Consider the following 14,777-nt stretch of genomic DNA (forward strand, 5'->3'; position numbering starts at 1 on the left):
TGCCTATCCTGATATCAGCTTTGGACTGCGAAAAATACTAGTCGTGGTACTCACAACAATGTCTCCTCCTTGAAGCCCTGCGAATACGCAGTCCTTGCCAATAGCTAACGAGAGCACTGAACGGCTGGCCTGCAGCCGATGAGCCACTCCAGAGGCAGTTCTGGACTCCGTTGTCGGTGATGAATCGGAGTCCTGTGCATTCATTCCAGTAGTTTCAGCTGTTGAGAGCTTGGTGAAGCCTGTATCAATGCCGTTGAGGTCTAGATCATCCATGTGTCAGTTTGTCCAAGATGAGAACTACCAAAAATGCCCAGCCAGCTCCTTCGTGACTTTTGTAATGTGCTAATTTAACCGAGCCACTACCACCTCGTCTGCAGAGAACTGCGTCCTGTGTCAATGATAGATGCTATGAATATCTCTTCGTTACGTTGGTGTAAATTGGCGGAGGTTTTGGCCCAAAAGGAGTTTTTCTCCATCGAGCCGATGTCGACATCGCGTGGCGGTGCATTGACTTTTTCGTTCTTCTTTCACCAACGCCATCTCATCGACAACCACACGACAGGCAGAGAAGATGCTTACACAGGCAGAGGAAGGCGGATTAACGGACTTGCAATGAGACTGACTTACCAAAGGCTGCAGACTGGCTGTAGTTGATGCCATATCTCAGCGTTGTTCGAGTGACAGATGGCGGCATGGCTGTGATCGGAGGTCGAGGTTGAATCAGTCAGACAAGCAACAGAGCAACAGCAGCAATGGGCTTGATAAGATTATGAAAGACGGAATTCAAACGAGAGAATGCAAAAGTGTCGATAGGTGAACGAAAGCGCGCAGCTATGTTTCTTTTCTACACTGGAGGGAAAATAATTGGGAGGTAGGACATGGTCATTCGACTATATTTTAATCAACGACGCATGATGCACAATGGATTATTGCCAGACCAATTACTGTTTGTTCTCGTGGGATCTCGCTGGTTTCAAGGGACCAGCCAGCTTGTTGCATCGACTGGCGCCGCTTCACCGCATCTATAGCTCGAAGGAGAGACGGCCATTAGGTTTGGCATTGCAACTAGGCCGTGTTTCTCAAACGAGGACGTGAGGCGTGGCTTGGAGCTTGGAGCTTGGTATTCGGCTTGGATCTCGAGTTGCCAAATAGGGAACGCTTGGAAAAGAGGCCGTTAAGCCCGTTAATGGTCTGCTAAATCGCCGGTTCTACGGAGGGAGGCATCTTAGCGGCGAGACCGGCATAGCGGGCAAGGCTGGATAGCTCATGCGGCCCGGCTTGCCGCAGAAGACGATTAGATGTTTAGTTCCCCAGTTTGTGGGCTTACCTCAGGATGAACAAAGGGGAACGAGACAAGACGACCAAGGTTTAGGACCCCGTAAATATCCTCTACGAGGGCCGATATGGATTCATTTCTTACGTAGGTTCTTTCCGCCAAATTTGTACACAGTTTATGCGATATCATTTCGGCTTCTTATCTACGGTCATTAATGAAGAATCAGGAAAAAGAACTACACAATACGGAGTATCAGTCCATGTCCTCCATGAAATGAGGCATCTCATCATGCATGAACCAACCAATCAGAGATAAATCCCCTTACTCAATATATTGCTTGGGCAAAGCAACTCCCATCTCTTGTGTGATCCTAAGTATGATTGGTGTATATGCTTAGGTATACATGCTGAAGCGTGAGAATCTTACGTTTAGCGCGGATAGAAGTTTGCCTTGCAGACTGGAGAGGGAAAAGCAGAAAGTTCCGCATGCACTGTTACTACGGAGAGGTGACGAAGGGCCTGGACTTTTTTTTCATACGGGACACGAAGTAACTTGTAAATCCTGATAAGAGACGGACTCGTTAACTCTGATCTAGGCTTACCCTCACGGAGTACGGGGAAGTTTCTCCATCAGTCTGCAAAGCCAACCACAGCGAGAACTCCGTTAAACTTATCTAAATATATGGATGTCCTAGCACATCAGCAGGCTCAGCTGTCGGACGACCATGTAGATCCCCCTGCCGAGCGTCTGGATTCATATGGACTCATACATGCATTGTTACCAGAAACCCTCAGTATCACTTAATTACGGAGTACGGAGTACTGGATGCCGAGTCGACGACAGCTACTGAAGGGATGATCAGAATATGTACTCCATACGGAGGAATGTTTCACTCGTTGGATAGGCGGATGGGGGAGTCACGAAGCCTCGAGAGTTGGATGGTTGATGGCTTCCATTCTGTGGTATTATTATCCAGAGCATCAATCGTCGGGATTCTGGAGGGGGTTTCATCAAACCTCTGATCCGTGGTGGCACCAGAGACGGAAATTTGGACGGAAAGTAATGGGAATTGTTTCAACAGCGGTCAAAACCTCCCAGGGGTTTTGTTTGAGACGTCGTTTCCATCGGTTATGGAAGTGGTCAACAAAGGGTAGTCACTCCATAAGAGCTACCTACGCCATGAAGAAGATGGCGATGGATATTCGAGCCTTGATAGTCGTGGACGGCTGGCTGCTGGCCGCAGCTAGGTAAACTCGCCCGATAGCTTTGCTTGTCGGTAGTTGCAAGGCCTGAAAACAAGCAGTGGACCAGGCGAAGACGGGATGCTTGTTAAAATGGTTAGTCCAATGGCTACCCGGCGGCCGGTGGTCCACTACACTCCACTAGAATATATTTGACCCCTACACCGTTGTTTCTCTCCATCACATCTGTCTTATCCAGCTTATTACCTCGCACCGGGCCCCGGAGAAAGAGGGAAAGCAAAGAAGCGAGCAAAGAGTCATCATTTGCAAGCGAGAGAAAGATTCTGTATAGAGCAAATTCTGCAGCTTTGCATCATCAACGGAATCGAATATCAGATTGCATATAATACGAGAATCTGCGCCACGCTTCACCGCCACATTGTCATCGACTGGCTGCTTCTCTTTTTCTCCGTTCTCTTTCACGCCAATCACGCAGCCCAACCGCTTCATTCTCCCAGCCCAACTGAGGCCAGACAGGGAAAGGGGGAGAGAAAAAGTAGGGCGCCAGTTGGCTAGCAGAGAGTGGGCGGATAGGCATCGCCGTGGATCGGATGGCAGTCGTTGGCTGGATTGATTGTCCCGCCTCTATAATAATAACTACTATCCCGGATTGCTGAGTTGGCAGTGGCAGTTATATACTCAGCAAGACACTGCATTTCAAGGCGGACCTCCCTGGCACGCCCGAATCAACCCATATATTTTTCATATTAAGTGCATATGGTAGTAGAAGCCCTCGGACAGCTTCTCCCTGACCAGACATTGTGTACTGGTTCATCCAGAGCTATACACCTATATCAACAGTCAAAATGGCTGCCGCTATAGGTCAGACGATCTCCGTGATAGATAAGTCTGGCAAAGTCGTTAGCACCGTGAGTCCCGCCGTTGTCTTGCCACCACCATTATTTTGGCTAAAGCTTTCCCCAGAGCAAACATCTCTTCAGTGTATTCAAAGAAGCTCGTTCTGCCTACAAGGAACGTAAGGCCGTCATCCGAAGTGCCGAGGAAGCAAAAAAGGCGGAACGAGATACCCGCCGGGCTCTCGCAGCATACACCCTCGAAGATGACCGCTCCACGACTTCTAAACGACACCTAGGCCGAGCCAAATCGGTTGTTCGGCATCATGACGATGACAGGCAAAGCAGACATCACAGTCACCACTCAAGCAGGTCACAAAAACGCCGGTCATTCGAATTTGAAGTTCGATCCGAGTATCCAGATGGCTACCATCCCAACTCCCAGCTCGCAAGGCGTCATACGGAGCATAACCTTTCCATGGCAAAGCCTGTTAGGCCCCCGTATGGCGAAGCACGCGCCCACACTCTTCCAAAAGTCGATATGGATCTCGCATACGGTGAATTCCATCAATCTGCACTTGATCGGCTCGACCCGGAACCTAGCGATATGCCCGGGCTCGTAGGGAGGGTCAAGGATCTCCTTGTTGAAGCTGACTGCGCACACCACTCGGTTACGGCAACGATTGCTCACCTGCAGTCAAACCCAGATGCCATGGCTGCTGTTGCTCTCACCTTGGCTGAAATCAGCAAGCTAGTGTCTGATCTCGGTCCCACAGCCCTTGCGACCTTGCGAGCCAGTGCACCAGCAGTCTTCGCCCTCCTGGCCAGCCCACACTTCATGATCGCAGCCGGTGTGGGTATCGGTGTCACAGTAGTCATGTTTGGAGGATACAAGATCATAAAACAGATCTCATCGAAGCCAGAAGGAGTCGAAGAACGGCAACTCGAAGCTCCTGTTATGGTGGACGAGCTGCTTGAAATCAATTCTGGCATGAGCCGCATTGAAGGTTGGAGAAGGGGAGTGGCAGAGTCTGAGGCTGAGAGTTGTGGAACATCTGTTGACGGGGAGTTCATCACGCCCACAGCAGCAGCAATGTCTCGTGTGATGCTTAACGAGCAGCACGCGTACGATAATGACCGTCGAAGCGAAGTCAGAAGCAGCCGGATACTCCCCGCGCCAACTCGAGTATCTTCATATGTTGGAGGCAGCGTGTACGAGACGGGCTCGCAGTATTCACGCCGCTCACACTCGTCCAGGCACTCCAAAAGCTCCAAAACGTCTCGGTCCCACAGTGAGAGCAAGCATAAGAAAGATGAGCTGAAGGAGAAGGAAAGGAAGAAGAAGAAGAAGCCCTCCCCCTTGAGAAAGCTGTTTAGCTGATATCCCGCACGTTTGTTGTATTGTTCCTGATGACCGTCATGTATACGTGAGATTTTGCCACCGGATCTAATGACCTATCCGGGTGTTTTTTTTTTTTTTTTTTTTTTTTTTGGACTGATTTATATCCCACATTTTGGGTCTGCTTATACTTATCTTCATTTGAAGAGTGGGATGTCTTTTCTTCTATCTGTATTTTTGTTGCAGGCGTTTATATGTTCAATCTAGATATGGATCTAGATCAGCCCGTCTAGCCCGCGAGGGTGATATATAACGGGATACACGAAAAATCCACGAATCAGAACCGTAAACCTAGCTCTTCACCCAGCTGTTCGCTCTTTTATCTTGACTTCCCAATCTGCCGCCTTGTCTGTTGCTGAAATCCAACTTTGATATCTCTAACTTTCGCCGTCTGGCTGAAATGGCAAGATTCGTCACATGACGTCACGTGCAGTAAAGGGCTCCGATTTTTTTTTTTTTTTAAGTTTTATTTTCTTGCAAAGCTTCAAAGCAAAAAGACGATCGAAGAGACGAACGACAGCGCAGAAACACCATCGTCGACCCGTTAGAAATCTGCTGTTGTTTTTACGTGCTCTCTTGGATCTGATCCTTTTACCGCCTTATTCCCGGACGCGGTCAACGCCGCCGTGTTGAAAGAAGACCCCGACACCGTTCCATCTCTTAGAAGAAAAATCTTCATAACCCTCGATTTGTACAATATACCGGACAAGGCTGGCCTGTTGTTCTTTCTAAGCTTGAGAATCAATTCTAATCACACGATTACGGCTATATTTTATAACATAATAATACCTTGCACGCATTTACTTTGGCATAATGGATCACACCCGCGACCCGTGTCCCTATGTCATCCTCAGTGACTTTGGCGGTGCCTTTAGCATGGGTGTACGTTTACTCCCCTTAACAATTATCCAGTTTTCAATATTTGTCTATTCTCGGTAATTGGCACAGCTCAACTGACTAGGTTGTTATCTATAAAGGCTATTGGTGGTGCAGTCTGGCACGGTGTGAAGGGATTCAGAAACAGTCCATACGGTGAACGGAGAATAGGAGCTATCACAGCTATTAAGGCTCGAGCACCAGTTCTCGGCGGTAACTTCGGTGTCTGGGGTGGTCTCTTTTCAACATTCGACTGTACAGTCAAGGGAATACGGAAGAAGGAGGATCCCTACAATGCCAGTACGTCAATCATTTATAGCATATCTCAACATGTAGTATTCAGTTGTGGACCTGTGAACTAACTTGCTGTCATTAGTTATTGCCGGATTCTTCACTGGTGGTGCTCTGGCTATCCGTGGTGGAATGAGGGCTGCACGAAATTCCGCCATTATGTGTGCTTGTTTCTTGGCTGTTATCGAAGGTGTTGGTATCGGGTTCCAGAGAATGATGGCTGATAACACCAGATTAGACGTGAGTTTTGTCCTAGATTTTCTTCTCCTTTTCACTCCCGGCTAATATACATCACTTATAGGCGCCTCCACCTCCACCCAGCGGCTCATCGAACACAATGGCTGCATAATCAGTCCGATCATATATACCAAGTTGGCCTCGTCCCTCAATTCTTTTCACGTCAACGAATTCATTTGGCCCCTATTGCTTTGCTTGGGATTTAACCTTGTCCCCATATTCTCCTTCAACTTTCCCATCTTATCTGGAGTTATCCGGTCTCGTTTTATTTGTCAGGGGCATGGGTTATAAATAGATGATGCTTACTTGTCTTCCACCTTTCCCTCTGGTTTCCTTCAATCCTCCTTTTTTATCCTTCTTATAATGTCCTTATTAAACTCCGATTCTCACAGGGTGTCTCGATCAATCTCTGCCAAACGCCTGAAGGCTTCCTTTCACTGTTTCCCCCGATCTCATCCTATTCAGCTACACCCATAAATGATGCATGTCCCCTAGCGCATATACGGGCAATGCCGCGTACATCTGCGACGCATTCCCAAATTCCCATGGATATATGCCCAATTTCTCTCTTCTCTTTTGGCGCTAATGATTGTTGGAAAGCGAGAACGCCTTCCGTGCCCTGTACATTACCTACACATTGCATTGAAAAAAAGCCATGTCAATCGCAACTAACTCATTGATCGTCGTTGTACCGTTTTATTCCCTTTCGCCGCTTTAGCTCCACGTGACCATACCCCTGCCCAGCCCAGGTGCAACGGCTATTTCTCCGCCGTTCAGCCGAACGTGGAGTTGGATATCAGTTTCATTGTATAAATCCACCTAAAGAGCCTATTTCCCGCCTGTAGCTGACCGACGCGGACATCATGACAGTTACATATGCGGCCTCCTCGGAATCCACGCCGCAGCCGCGTTTTAGGCCAACGGTTATCATCCACGGCGGTGCGGGGAATATCGTACGCTCCAGGATCCCTCCAGAGTTATACGAAAGATATCGAGCGTCCCTATTGAAATACCTTCATTCGACCGTTACTCTCCTCAACGGTGAGAAGGAAGAAGAAGATGGGACCAAGAAGAATATTACGCCATACTCTGCTATTGACGCAGCCGTACATGCAGTGTCATTGCTAGAAGATGACGAACTATATAACTGTGGACGGGGAAGCGTGTTTACGCTTACTGGCACTCATGAGATGGAAGCTTCTGTGATGGTCTGCTCACTCCTCCCTGAAACTCAGGGTTGCGAAGATGTAAAGCGGGCACTGATTAAGCGTGGTGCCGGGGTCATGATGCTAAAAAACGTTCGCCATCCAGTACAATTAGCGAGGGAAGTCCTTCTGCGAAATGACGTTGAAGGCCACAGGGGTAATGGCGAGAGTATGCATTCTCACCTCTGTGGTCCGTATGTGGAATCCCTCGCGAAGGAATGGGGGTTGGAATCCAAACCCGACGAATGGTTTTTTACGCAGAAACGATGGGACGAGCATATGAAAGGACTAGGTAAAGGAGCTTCAATTGACCATGACACTTTGCCTAAAGCGGGAGAAGATATCTCGAAGTATCTCAGTCAAGGAACGGTTGGATGTGTATGCCTTGACCAATGGGGGAACATTGCTGCTGCCACAAGCACAGGAGGGCTGACCAACAAACTGCCCGGGCGGATTGGCGATACCCCAACGCTTGGGACCGGATACTGGGCTGAGGCCTGGGACGTTCCCAGCTCGTCAACTCGCCGGGCTCTCGGACTGTCTTGCACCGGCAACGGCGACTCGTTCGTCCGTGTAGCCGCTGCTCACTCGGCCGCCTCACTGTTGAAGCTGGGTGCAAAGAATTCGCTTGCAGATGCTATTACTGCCATTGCTGGACCTGGCGGAGAACTTCAGCGCTCAGCAGGCTCTAGGTGGGGAGTGACCGGAGAAGGTTCGGGGGGAATCATTGGCATCGAAGCCGAAGTGCCACACGATGCCGAGAAGCATCAGAGCGAGGAGCCGATTAAGGGAAAAGCAGTATTTGACTTCAACCGTGGCGGCATGCTTCGAGCCTGGACTGAGGAAGATGCTGATGGTGTCCTAAGGGAGAGAATGATGGCGTTCAGAGATGAGTACTACTCTTAAATAAAGCACTATGCTAGCATTACATACATTCATAAACCTATATCGTTAAACTGTTTCGTATTCTTTCGTTAAATTTGCACACATCATCACGTAAAATATACTCCGTTAAGATATACACGTAAAGCATTCTACCAACCTTCCAAGACCTTCAGCCTAGCCCTTACTCCATCTGCTGGCCGGTTAGTTATACCGGGTGTGATCTCCAGTTCTTTATCTGGGTCTTCAAGTTCCATCTCAAACCTTCCTGCCAGTACAGCGACCAAACACATCAGCTCACCCTTCGCAAAAGTGTTCCCAATACAGCTTCGAGGCCCATGTATAAAAGTAAGGAAGGCATAGTTTGACTCAGCACCACCGGTATTTGCACAACCGGGGGCCAGCCAACGGTCTGGGTTGAAGATATCTGCATCTTCTCCCCAGAACTCGGGATTGCGGTTCGTTGCCCGAGGTGAAATGGCAATATTTGTTCCCTTTTTGATAGGTTGACCGGCAATGACGGTATCGCGAATTGCCTGACGAGTAGTAACGGTAACTGGTGGATAGAAGCGAAAAAGCTCATTGCAGAAAGCGTTGAGGTAAGGTAATGTGTCTAGAAGGGTGGACGATATATGTGATAGCCCATTTGCGTCCTTATTTTGCCCCGGTGACGGAATTTTAGCCCTAACCTCTTCACGCAATCGACTTTGAACCTCTGGATGGGTGCATAGTATGCGTGTGCCATATTGGAGAGCAATGGAAGTTGTCTCGTGACCCGCAGCCAGGAAGGTCATGATCTGATCAACTAGACCTTCTTCCGTGAAGTTGCTGCTTTCAAGAGCGACGGATATAATATCACCACTTGAGTCATCAATCTTCTTGGAAGAGAGTTCATATCGCTTGCGCTGAACAAGCAACCGAGAGATTTCTCGGATCTTCTGAGACGCAGCAGTAATCGTCCTTACATATGGCAGTGGTAAGTAGAAGAACAATTCCGGCCAGGTCAAGAAGACGACATTCCGAATAATTCTAGTGAAAGGACCTGGAGTAGTGAACATCTTTCGGTACTCTTCTCGAAGCTCATTTACTGACTCGAGATCATAGCCCATGCCGGCCAGCCCGATTATTTCTAATGTTGCTCTTCCGGTATAGTCAGCAAAAGAAATGATCTTTTCATTTGCAGGGAGGGGGGCTATATCCTTTGCGATCCGTTCGGCCATCTCTACCGATTTCTGCCAGAAAATAGGGTAGAGCTCCTTGATATGGCGGAACGAGAATGCAGGGTTCAAATTCTTCCGTTGGACCTGTTTAGAAATTGTCAGCTACAAAGGCTGTGGTAACTGTATGAGGCGGTTGCAACATCAGCGGGCTTACCCTGTGCACATCTCCTTCCGCAAGGATGACACCAGTACCGGTAACCCAGCCTATAGATGCAACCAATGCGCGGGTCTTTGTAAAGTCATAAGCCCGATTGACCAGTACATCTGCCAGGGCCTTTGTTGATGTGACTAGCAGTCGCTCTCGGTTCAACATAAAATAATAGCGAATGATTCCATCATTGGGAACTTCTCTGGTCCACTTTGCACTTGGAGTGCCTTGGGAAGATGCCTGCAGAATTTTGAAATGTCCATTCCAAATGCTTCTTCCCTTTGTTTTTTGCATAGTAAAAGTCAGAAAATATATTACAAGTTCATTTTCAGTGAATTTAGCCAAAGCTCACGGGCGGACTTACCGGTGGGACGGGCAGGTGTTTATATGGTGTGAAGAAGATAGGGTATAATATGACAAGATACACTACTCGGAGGGCAAGGTAAGTCGTGAAGAGAGCTGGCAACGTCCATGCAAAGGTCCCAAAAATGGAATACTTGGGGAAATAGGAGACTAGAAGAAACGTCAAGGCTACGGACAAACCAAGCCCAAGTAAAGTGGCCATCTTAATGTGTGTCGTCCCAAATCTCGCGGTTAGAGGTTGGGCAAAACAGCCGACTTCTTGGTCCAAACGGCCTTAGGAGGGGGATATATTTCACAGTTATAGTGTAGGAGCCGAGCGGCTGAACACGATCCCTGTGGCATCACGGCGTTCGGGAGATGAAACCCTCCGTTTGTGAGCATCAAGTGAGCTCGTTGGTTGGTTGATGCCGGTGGCAAGGATTTCAGCAAATGTATCAATAACGGGTTTCGGCGGGTGTAAAGCTGAGCACATAGCCGCTACTTTCAGGCTTTGATAGCTGTTGAACTAGTTGCTTTGTGTATAAAGCATTGACGTAGCTAGGCAACTTGTAACTCTGTAACTAATGGTTAGGGCCTTGTATTCTTAGGCAGACTGTGAGAAGCTTGTTCAAACCTCCAAGGCGCTCGTGTTTCTCTTCAGTCTGAATGTAAAGCGGTCCAGCAAACTCTCTCTATCGCCCTGCCGTAGAATAAATTTCCCTGCAGGCTATTGACAAGCCAGCCAATTGTCGACTCGCAGCTATTTTGTCGATGGATTCGACTCTTGAGTGTCCAAAGTCTCAAAGTAAAGACAGAGCGCATGTAAGAGATCCGTATCTTGATACGTAAAAGCGGCTATTATGAGCTTCCTATTGGCTGCCGTCGCTAAAAGTTGGTATTTTTACTGTATGAAGATGCTCTGCTGAGTAAGCTGGATTATATAACAACTCATACCTTAAATAAGCTTATCATCACATGACCAATCACGGCCGATGAATAGTATCACGTGATTAATTAGTCACCAAAAAATTGAATTACATAAGCAGCAACAACCACAGCCTTAACGACGTTAACGACCTCAAGAACCGCGACACAACAACACCACAACCACTCGGATGGAGATGCGAGCTAAAGACAGCCCCTGAATAAATTTTTTCCATATTATTGTGGCGCGAGTGATGAAGAGTTGACGTGGAAAATGCCCATTTCTAAGTGGGAATGCTGGTACTGCCCAAGTTACAGTAATCAGGGACAACTCCACCATACAACAACACCTTACTCAAGTCGCTCCATCACAATGAGCCATTCTCAACAGTTCAGATGAGTAAAGAAATCATGTAAGTTAATGGTAGTGCGCTTTTGGGTGCGAATGGCTGATGCTATCGACGTATTCCGTATGAAGCAAGAGTACTTTGTACGCCAGACCGGTTGAACAGCAAACCTGAAAACCAAATTAGTTCACTGCTAAAGAAAAAAGGATATGTTATTGTTAGCAGCTGGCTTAACGTCTGTCAATCTTTTTATCGAGTGATCCATTCACCTGAGAAGATTAATTTTGCGATTTATACTCTAAAACAGGAGGTTTTCATTGATGCCCAGAGGCTGAAACGTGAGTATGTGGGGACTCGATTGAACACTGCCTTAAAAGTGCCACGGCCTTTTCAAGCTTTTATTCAAGCTAGGTTCACATAATTGTGCTCGTTAGAGAGCTCTGACATTATTGATGACGCAGCTGAGTACCATCAAGACCATACGATCACCCCACAACAGGAGCTTCACACTGTCACAACTTCGGTCTTTCCGCGGTCTGATAAGTAGCCATGGATACTTATGGAGCTCGTATCATATAACTCGACTTGACTTGCGACTGTCGCCAAGGCCGGATGTAACTCATGGTATGAATATTCTGGAATGCTCATCCTCCAAGTCATTTGTCTGCTGGCTGACCAAGGGGTGGCAAACTTGAAAATCTCAACTTTATCTCCAGGATACTAGCATATGCTCAACAGCCTCATGATCAATAAGAAGGCAATGTCCTACATGTCACATCTGATCATCCTTGGATATTCAAAAGCTCAGGGTTATTCTGCCATTCTTCTACCATGTTTTCCACCACCTGACAAGGTTGATTGGCTTGTTCTGACGTACTCGGAGGGACTACCAAGACCGGTCAACTATTTTTGTGCCAAACCACTCCATCAGGACTCCAATAAAAAACTATACTTCCCATTGGCCGGAAATTAACCGGAAATGAGTTGGTTGGCAGAATCTGGGGATCGGCAATTCTTAAAACTCCGAGCGCTAATCTCACAAGTCAGAGCTCTTCACCGTTCCGTTCGAGCGAGCACTGTCGCAACATGCGGCATAAGCGGAGTCGTTTGACTAGTTTCCACACTAAAGGTTCTCGAAACGAAACACGGGTTAGAGAACTGGTTCTCCATGTGGAAATACCCCATAAGGCACCGTTGATTCTATTTTATTTTCACTGTCCTGAATCGTTTTCAGAGCGATTGAGAGTGATCGTGGATGGTTGAACTAGCTGCTTCAACCATGCTAAATGTTATCGACTTGGCCAAGTATTATGTACCTGGTTATACATTTGATCGCCTTGTTTTCCCCAGCAACATTGGCTCCTCCTTCAGCAGGTATATGTATACTTTCTACGCTGATGCTCTCGTATTCCATAGCTATTCCTGGCCAGTCCCCTGGTAATGTGGCCCTATCTACGCAACACGGTCTGGGCAAAGACGGGAAGTTGTGGGTCAAAGTTTCTATCTCCTTTGATGCGGCCTGCACCTAATGCAAGTAACGCAATATCACCATCCCCACAACACGTTTTGAGATAGACATCCGCTGGCCTATCTTTTCATTATCTTGTTCTTTGCTTCACACAGCAAGGTACAGCCGTGTTATTCCTTGATGATCGGTTCCCTCAAGGTTCTTAATCACAGTGTCCATTCTGGAGATACCCTGGAGCGTACCTCGCAAGAAGCGTTTTGCCCCGAGAAGCGGGGGGTTCCAAGCGTGCAATATGTAGCAGATGACGCAAATACTGCCTGAATACCCTAGAGATACGATTCAGAACTGATTATGATGAGGAATGCCGGATTTTGCCGTGCTCTTTGGCAGTCTATATCTAGGCCTCCCTTTCCCGCTTCAAATCTTTCTCTCTTTCATCCCATCCTCACCATCAACCCCAACCTTCATTTCTCTTAACCTTCCTTAGTCGCCTGTCTTCCTGCATTATCCATCATGGGTTTCATCACCAAAGCCATTCCTATCGTCCTGGCGGCGTTGTCCACTGTCAATGGTGCTAGAATCCTTGAGGCCGGTCCTCATGCCGAGGCCATCCCAAACAAGTACATTGTTGTCATGAAGAGGGAGGTTTCCGACGAAGCTTTCAACGCTCATACAACTTGGCTTAGCCAAAGCCTCAACAGCCGTATAATGCGCCGTGCCGGCAGCTCCAAGCCCATGGCCGGAATGCAAGACAAGTACTCCCTTGGAGGTATCTTCAGGGCCTACTCTGGCGAGTTCGATGACGCGATGATCAAAGATATTTCCAGCCACGATGATGTATAAGAGGATTTCCCAACCCTGAAAGCATTCAGTGCCCGGAATTAGAAACGGTAGTAGCTAACAGTTACTTAATAGGTCGACTTCATTGAGCCCGACTTTGTTGTGAGGACCACCACTAACGGCACTAACCTCACCCATCAGGACAACGTTCCCTCTTGGGGACTTGCCCGCGTTGGCTCCAAGAAGCCTGGTGGCACAACCTACTACTATGATCCTTCCGCTGGCAAGGGTGTTACAGCCTATATCATCGATACTGGTATCGATATCGATCATGAAGATTTTCAAGGTCGTGCTAAGTGGGGTGAGAACTTTGTTGATCAGCAGAATACGGACTGCAATGGCCATGGAACCCATGTTGCTGGAACTGTTGGTGGAACGAAATACGGTCTGGCTAAGGGTGTCAGCCTCGTTGCTGTCAAGGTTCTTGACTGTGACGGCTCCGGATCCAACTCTGGTGTCATCAAGGGTATGGAATGGGCCATGAGGCAGGCTTCTGGTGGTGGCAATGGCACCGCTAAGGCTGCTGGAAAGTCTGTCATGAACATGTCCCTTGGTGGACCTCGCTCTGAGGCCTCCAACCAGGCTGCTAAGGCCATTTCTGATGCTGGTATTTTCATGGCTGTCGCTGCTGGTAACGAAAACGTAAGTTGCAAAGCCCAATTCTATAGATCCATCAGTCTAATCAGAAATGTTATAGATGGATGCCCAGCACTCTTCTCCTGCCTCTGAGCCATCCGTCTGCACTGTCGCTGCCTCCACTAAAGATGATGGCAAGGCTGACTTCTCCAACTATGGCGCTGTCGGTAAGTGTTCTTTGTTTACCGCTGATATAATATTGAACTGAAACTAACAATCTACTTATAGTCGACGTCTATGCCCCAGGAAAGGATATCACCTCCCTTAAGCCAGGCGGCAGCACTGACACTCTCTCTGGTACTTCCATGGCTTCTCCTCACGTTTGCGGTCTTGGTGCCTATCTCATCGGATTGGGCAAGCAAGGCGGCCCTGGTCTCTGTGACACCATCAAGAAGATGGCCAATGATGTTATCCAGAGCCCTGGTGAGGGCACCACCGGCAAGCTTATCTACAACGGCAGCGGCAAATAAATTGGTGCGCTCCGCCATCGCGAACCTGCCTCCAAACCTCAGGTCTCTTGATTGCATCAAGATAGGCGACAATCCTTCCTTGAAATATATACGGGCTGCACGATTGGAACTTGCTGGCAATCACCAATAGTTACCATTCGCCCATTATGGCTGTGCCATACTCCTTTTATTCTGGATATAT

General features: G+C 48.0%; 6 protein-coding genes across 9 annotated transcripts; 5 read left to right on the plus strand and 1 right to left on the minus strand.

The window, feature by feature from the left end:
• The first annotated feature begins 1,220 nt into the window (after window positions 1–1,220).
• On the plus strand, window positions 1,221–2,760 carry TERG_11927 (uncharacterized protein). The gene has a single exon (XM_047750964.1). The coding sequence runs from the start codon at window positions 2,222–2,224 to the stop codon at window positions 2,525–2,527; it is 306 nt and encodes a 101-aa protein (XP_047605797.1). The 5' UTR covers window positions 1,221–2,221; the 3' UTR covers window positions 2,528–2,760.
• Window positions 2,761–3,087: 327 nt separating this feature from the next.
• TERG_02986 (uncharacterized protein) lies at window positions 3,088–5,096 on the plus strand. Its single transcript, XM_003235884.2, has 2 exons — window positions 3,088–3,386; window positions 3,442–5,096. The coding sequence occupies exons 1-2, from the start codon at window positions 3,324–3,326 to the stop codon at window positions 4,690–4,692; spliced, it is 1,314 nt and encodes a 437-aa protein (XP_003235932.1). The 5' UTR covers window positions 3,088–3,323; the 3' UTR covers window positions 4,693–5,096.
• A 144-nt stretch (window positions 5,097–5,240) lies between these two features.
• On the plus strand, window positions 5,241–6,849 carry TERG_02987 (mitochondrial import inner membrane translocase subunit tim-17). 4 transcript variants are annotated; one of them, XM_003235885.2, is made up of 4 exons: window positions 5,241–5,592; window positions 5,688–5,886; window positions 5,963–6,117; window positions 6,179–6,849. In XM_003235885.2, exons 1-4 carry the CDS (start codon window positions 5,524–5,526, stop codon window positions 6,224–6,226), a joined length of 471 nt encoding a protein of 156 aa, XP_003235933.1. In that variant the 5' UTR covers window positions 5,241–5,523; the 3' UTR covers window positions 6,227–6,849. The 4 variants fall into 4 exon arrangements, with proteins under 4 accessions (XP_003235933.1, XP_047605800.1, XP_047605798.1 ...); XM_047749491.1 differs by having other exon boundaries at window positions 5,688–6,117; XM_047749489.1 differs by having other exon boundaries at window positions 5,963–6,849.
• A 128-nt stretch (window positions 6,850–6,977) lies between these two features.
• On the plus strand, window positions 6,978–8,225 carry TERG_02988 (uncharacterized protein; the record flags this gene model as incomplete). Its single annotated transcript, XM_003235886.1, has 1 exon — window positions 6,978–8,225. One exon carries the CDS (start codon window positions 6,978–6,980, stop codon window positions 8,223–8,225), a length of 1,248 nt encoding a protein of 415 aa, XP_003235934.1.
• Window positions 8,226–8,353: 128 nt separating this feature from the next.
• TERG_02989 (uncharacterized protein) lies at window positions 8,354–10,134 on the minus strand (the record flags this gene model as incomplete). Its single annotated transcript, XM_003235887.1, has 3 exons — window positions 8,354–9,505; window positions 9,576–9,848; window positions 9,934–10,134. The coding sequence occupies 3 exons, from the start codon at window positions 10,132–10,134 to the stop codon at window positions 8,354–8,356; spliced, it is 1,626 nt and encodes a 541-aa protein (XP_003235935.1).
• Window positions 10,135–13,163: 3,029 nt separating this feature from the next.
• TERG_02990 (subtilisin-like protease 6) lies at window positions 13,164–14,596 on the plus strand (the record flags this gene model as incomplete). Its single annotated transcript, XM_003235888.1, has 4 exons — window positions 13,164–13,487; window positions 13,566–14,132; window positions 14,188–14,293; window positions 14,355–14,596. The coding sequence occupies 4 exons, from the start codon at window positions 13,164–13,166 to the stop codon at window positions 14,594–14,596; spliced, it is 1,239 nt and encodes a 412-aa protein (XP_003235936.1).
• Between the last annotated feature and the right edge of the window lie 181 nt (window positions 14,597–14,777).

This window comes from Trichophyton rubrum, assembly GCF_000151425.1.
Source record: "Trichophyton rubrum CBS 118892 genomic scaffold supercont2.3, whole genome shotgun sequence".
Classification (NCBI taxonomy): Eukaryota; Fungi; Ascomycota; class Eurotiomycetes; order Onygenales; family Arthrodermataceae; genus Trichophyton; species Trichophyton rubrum.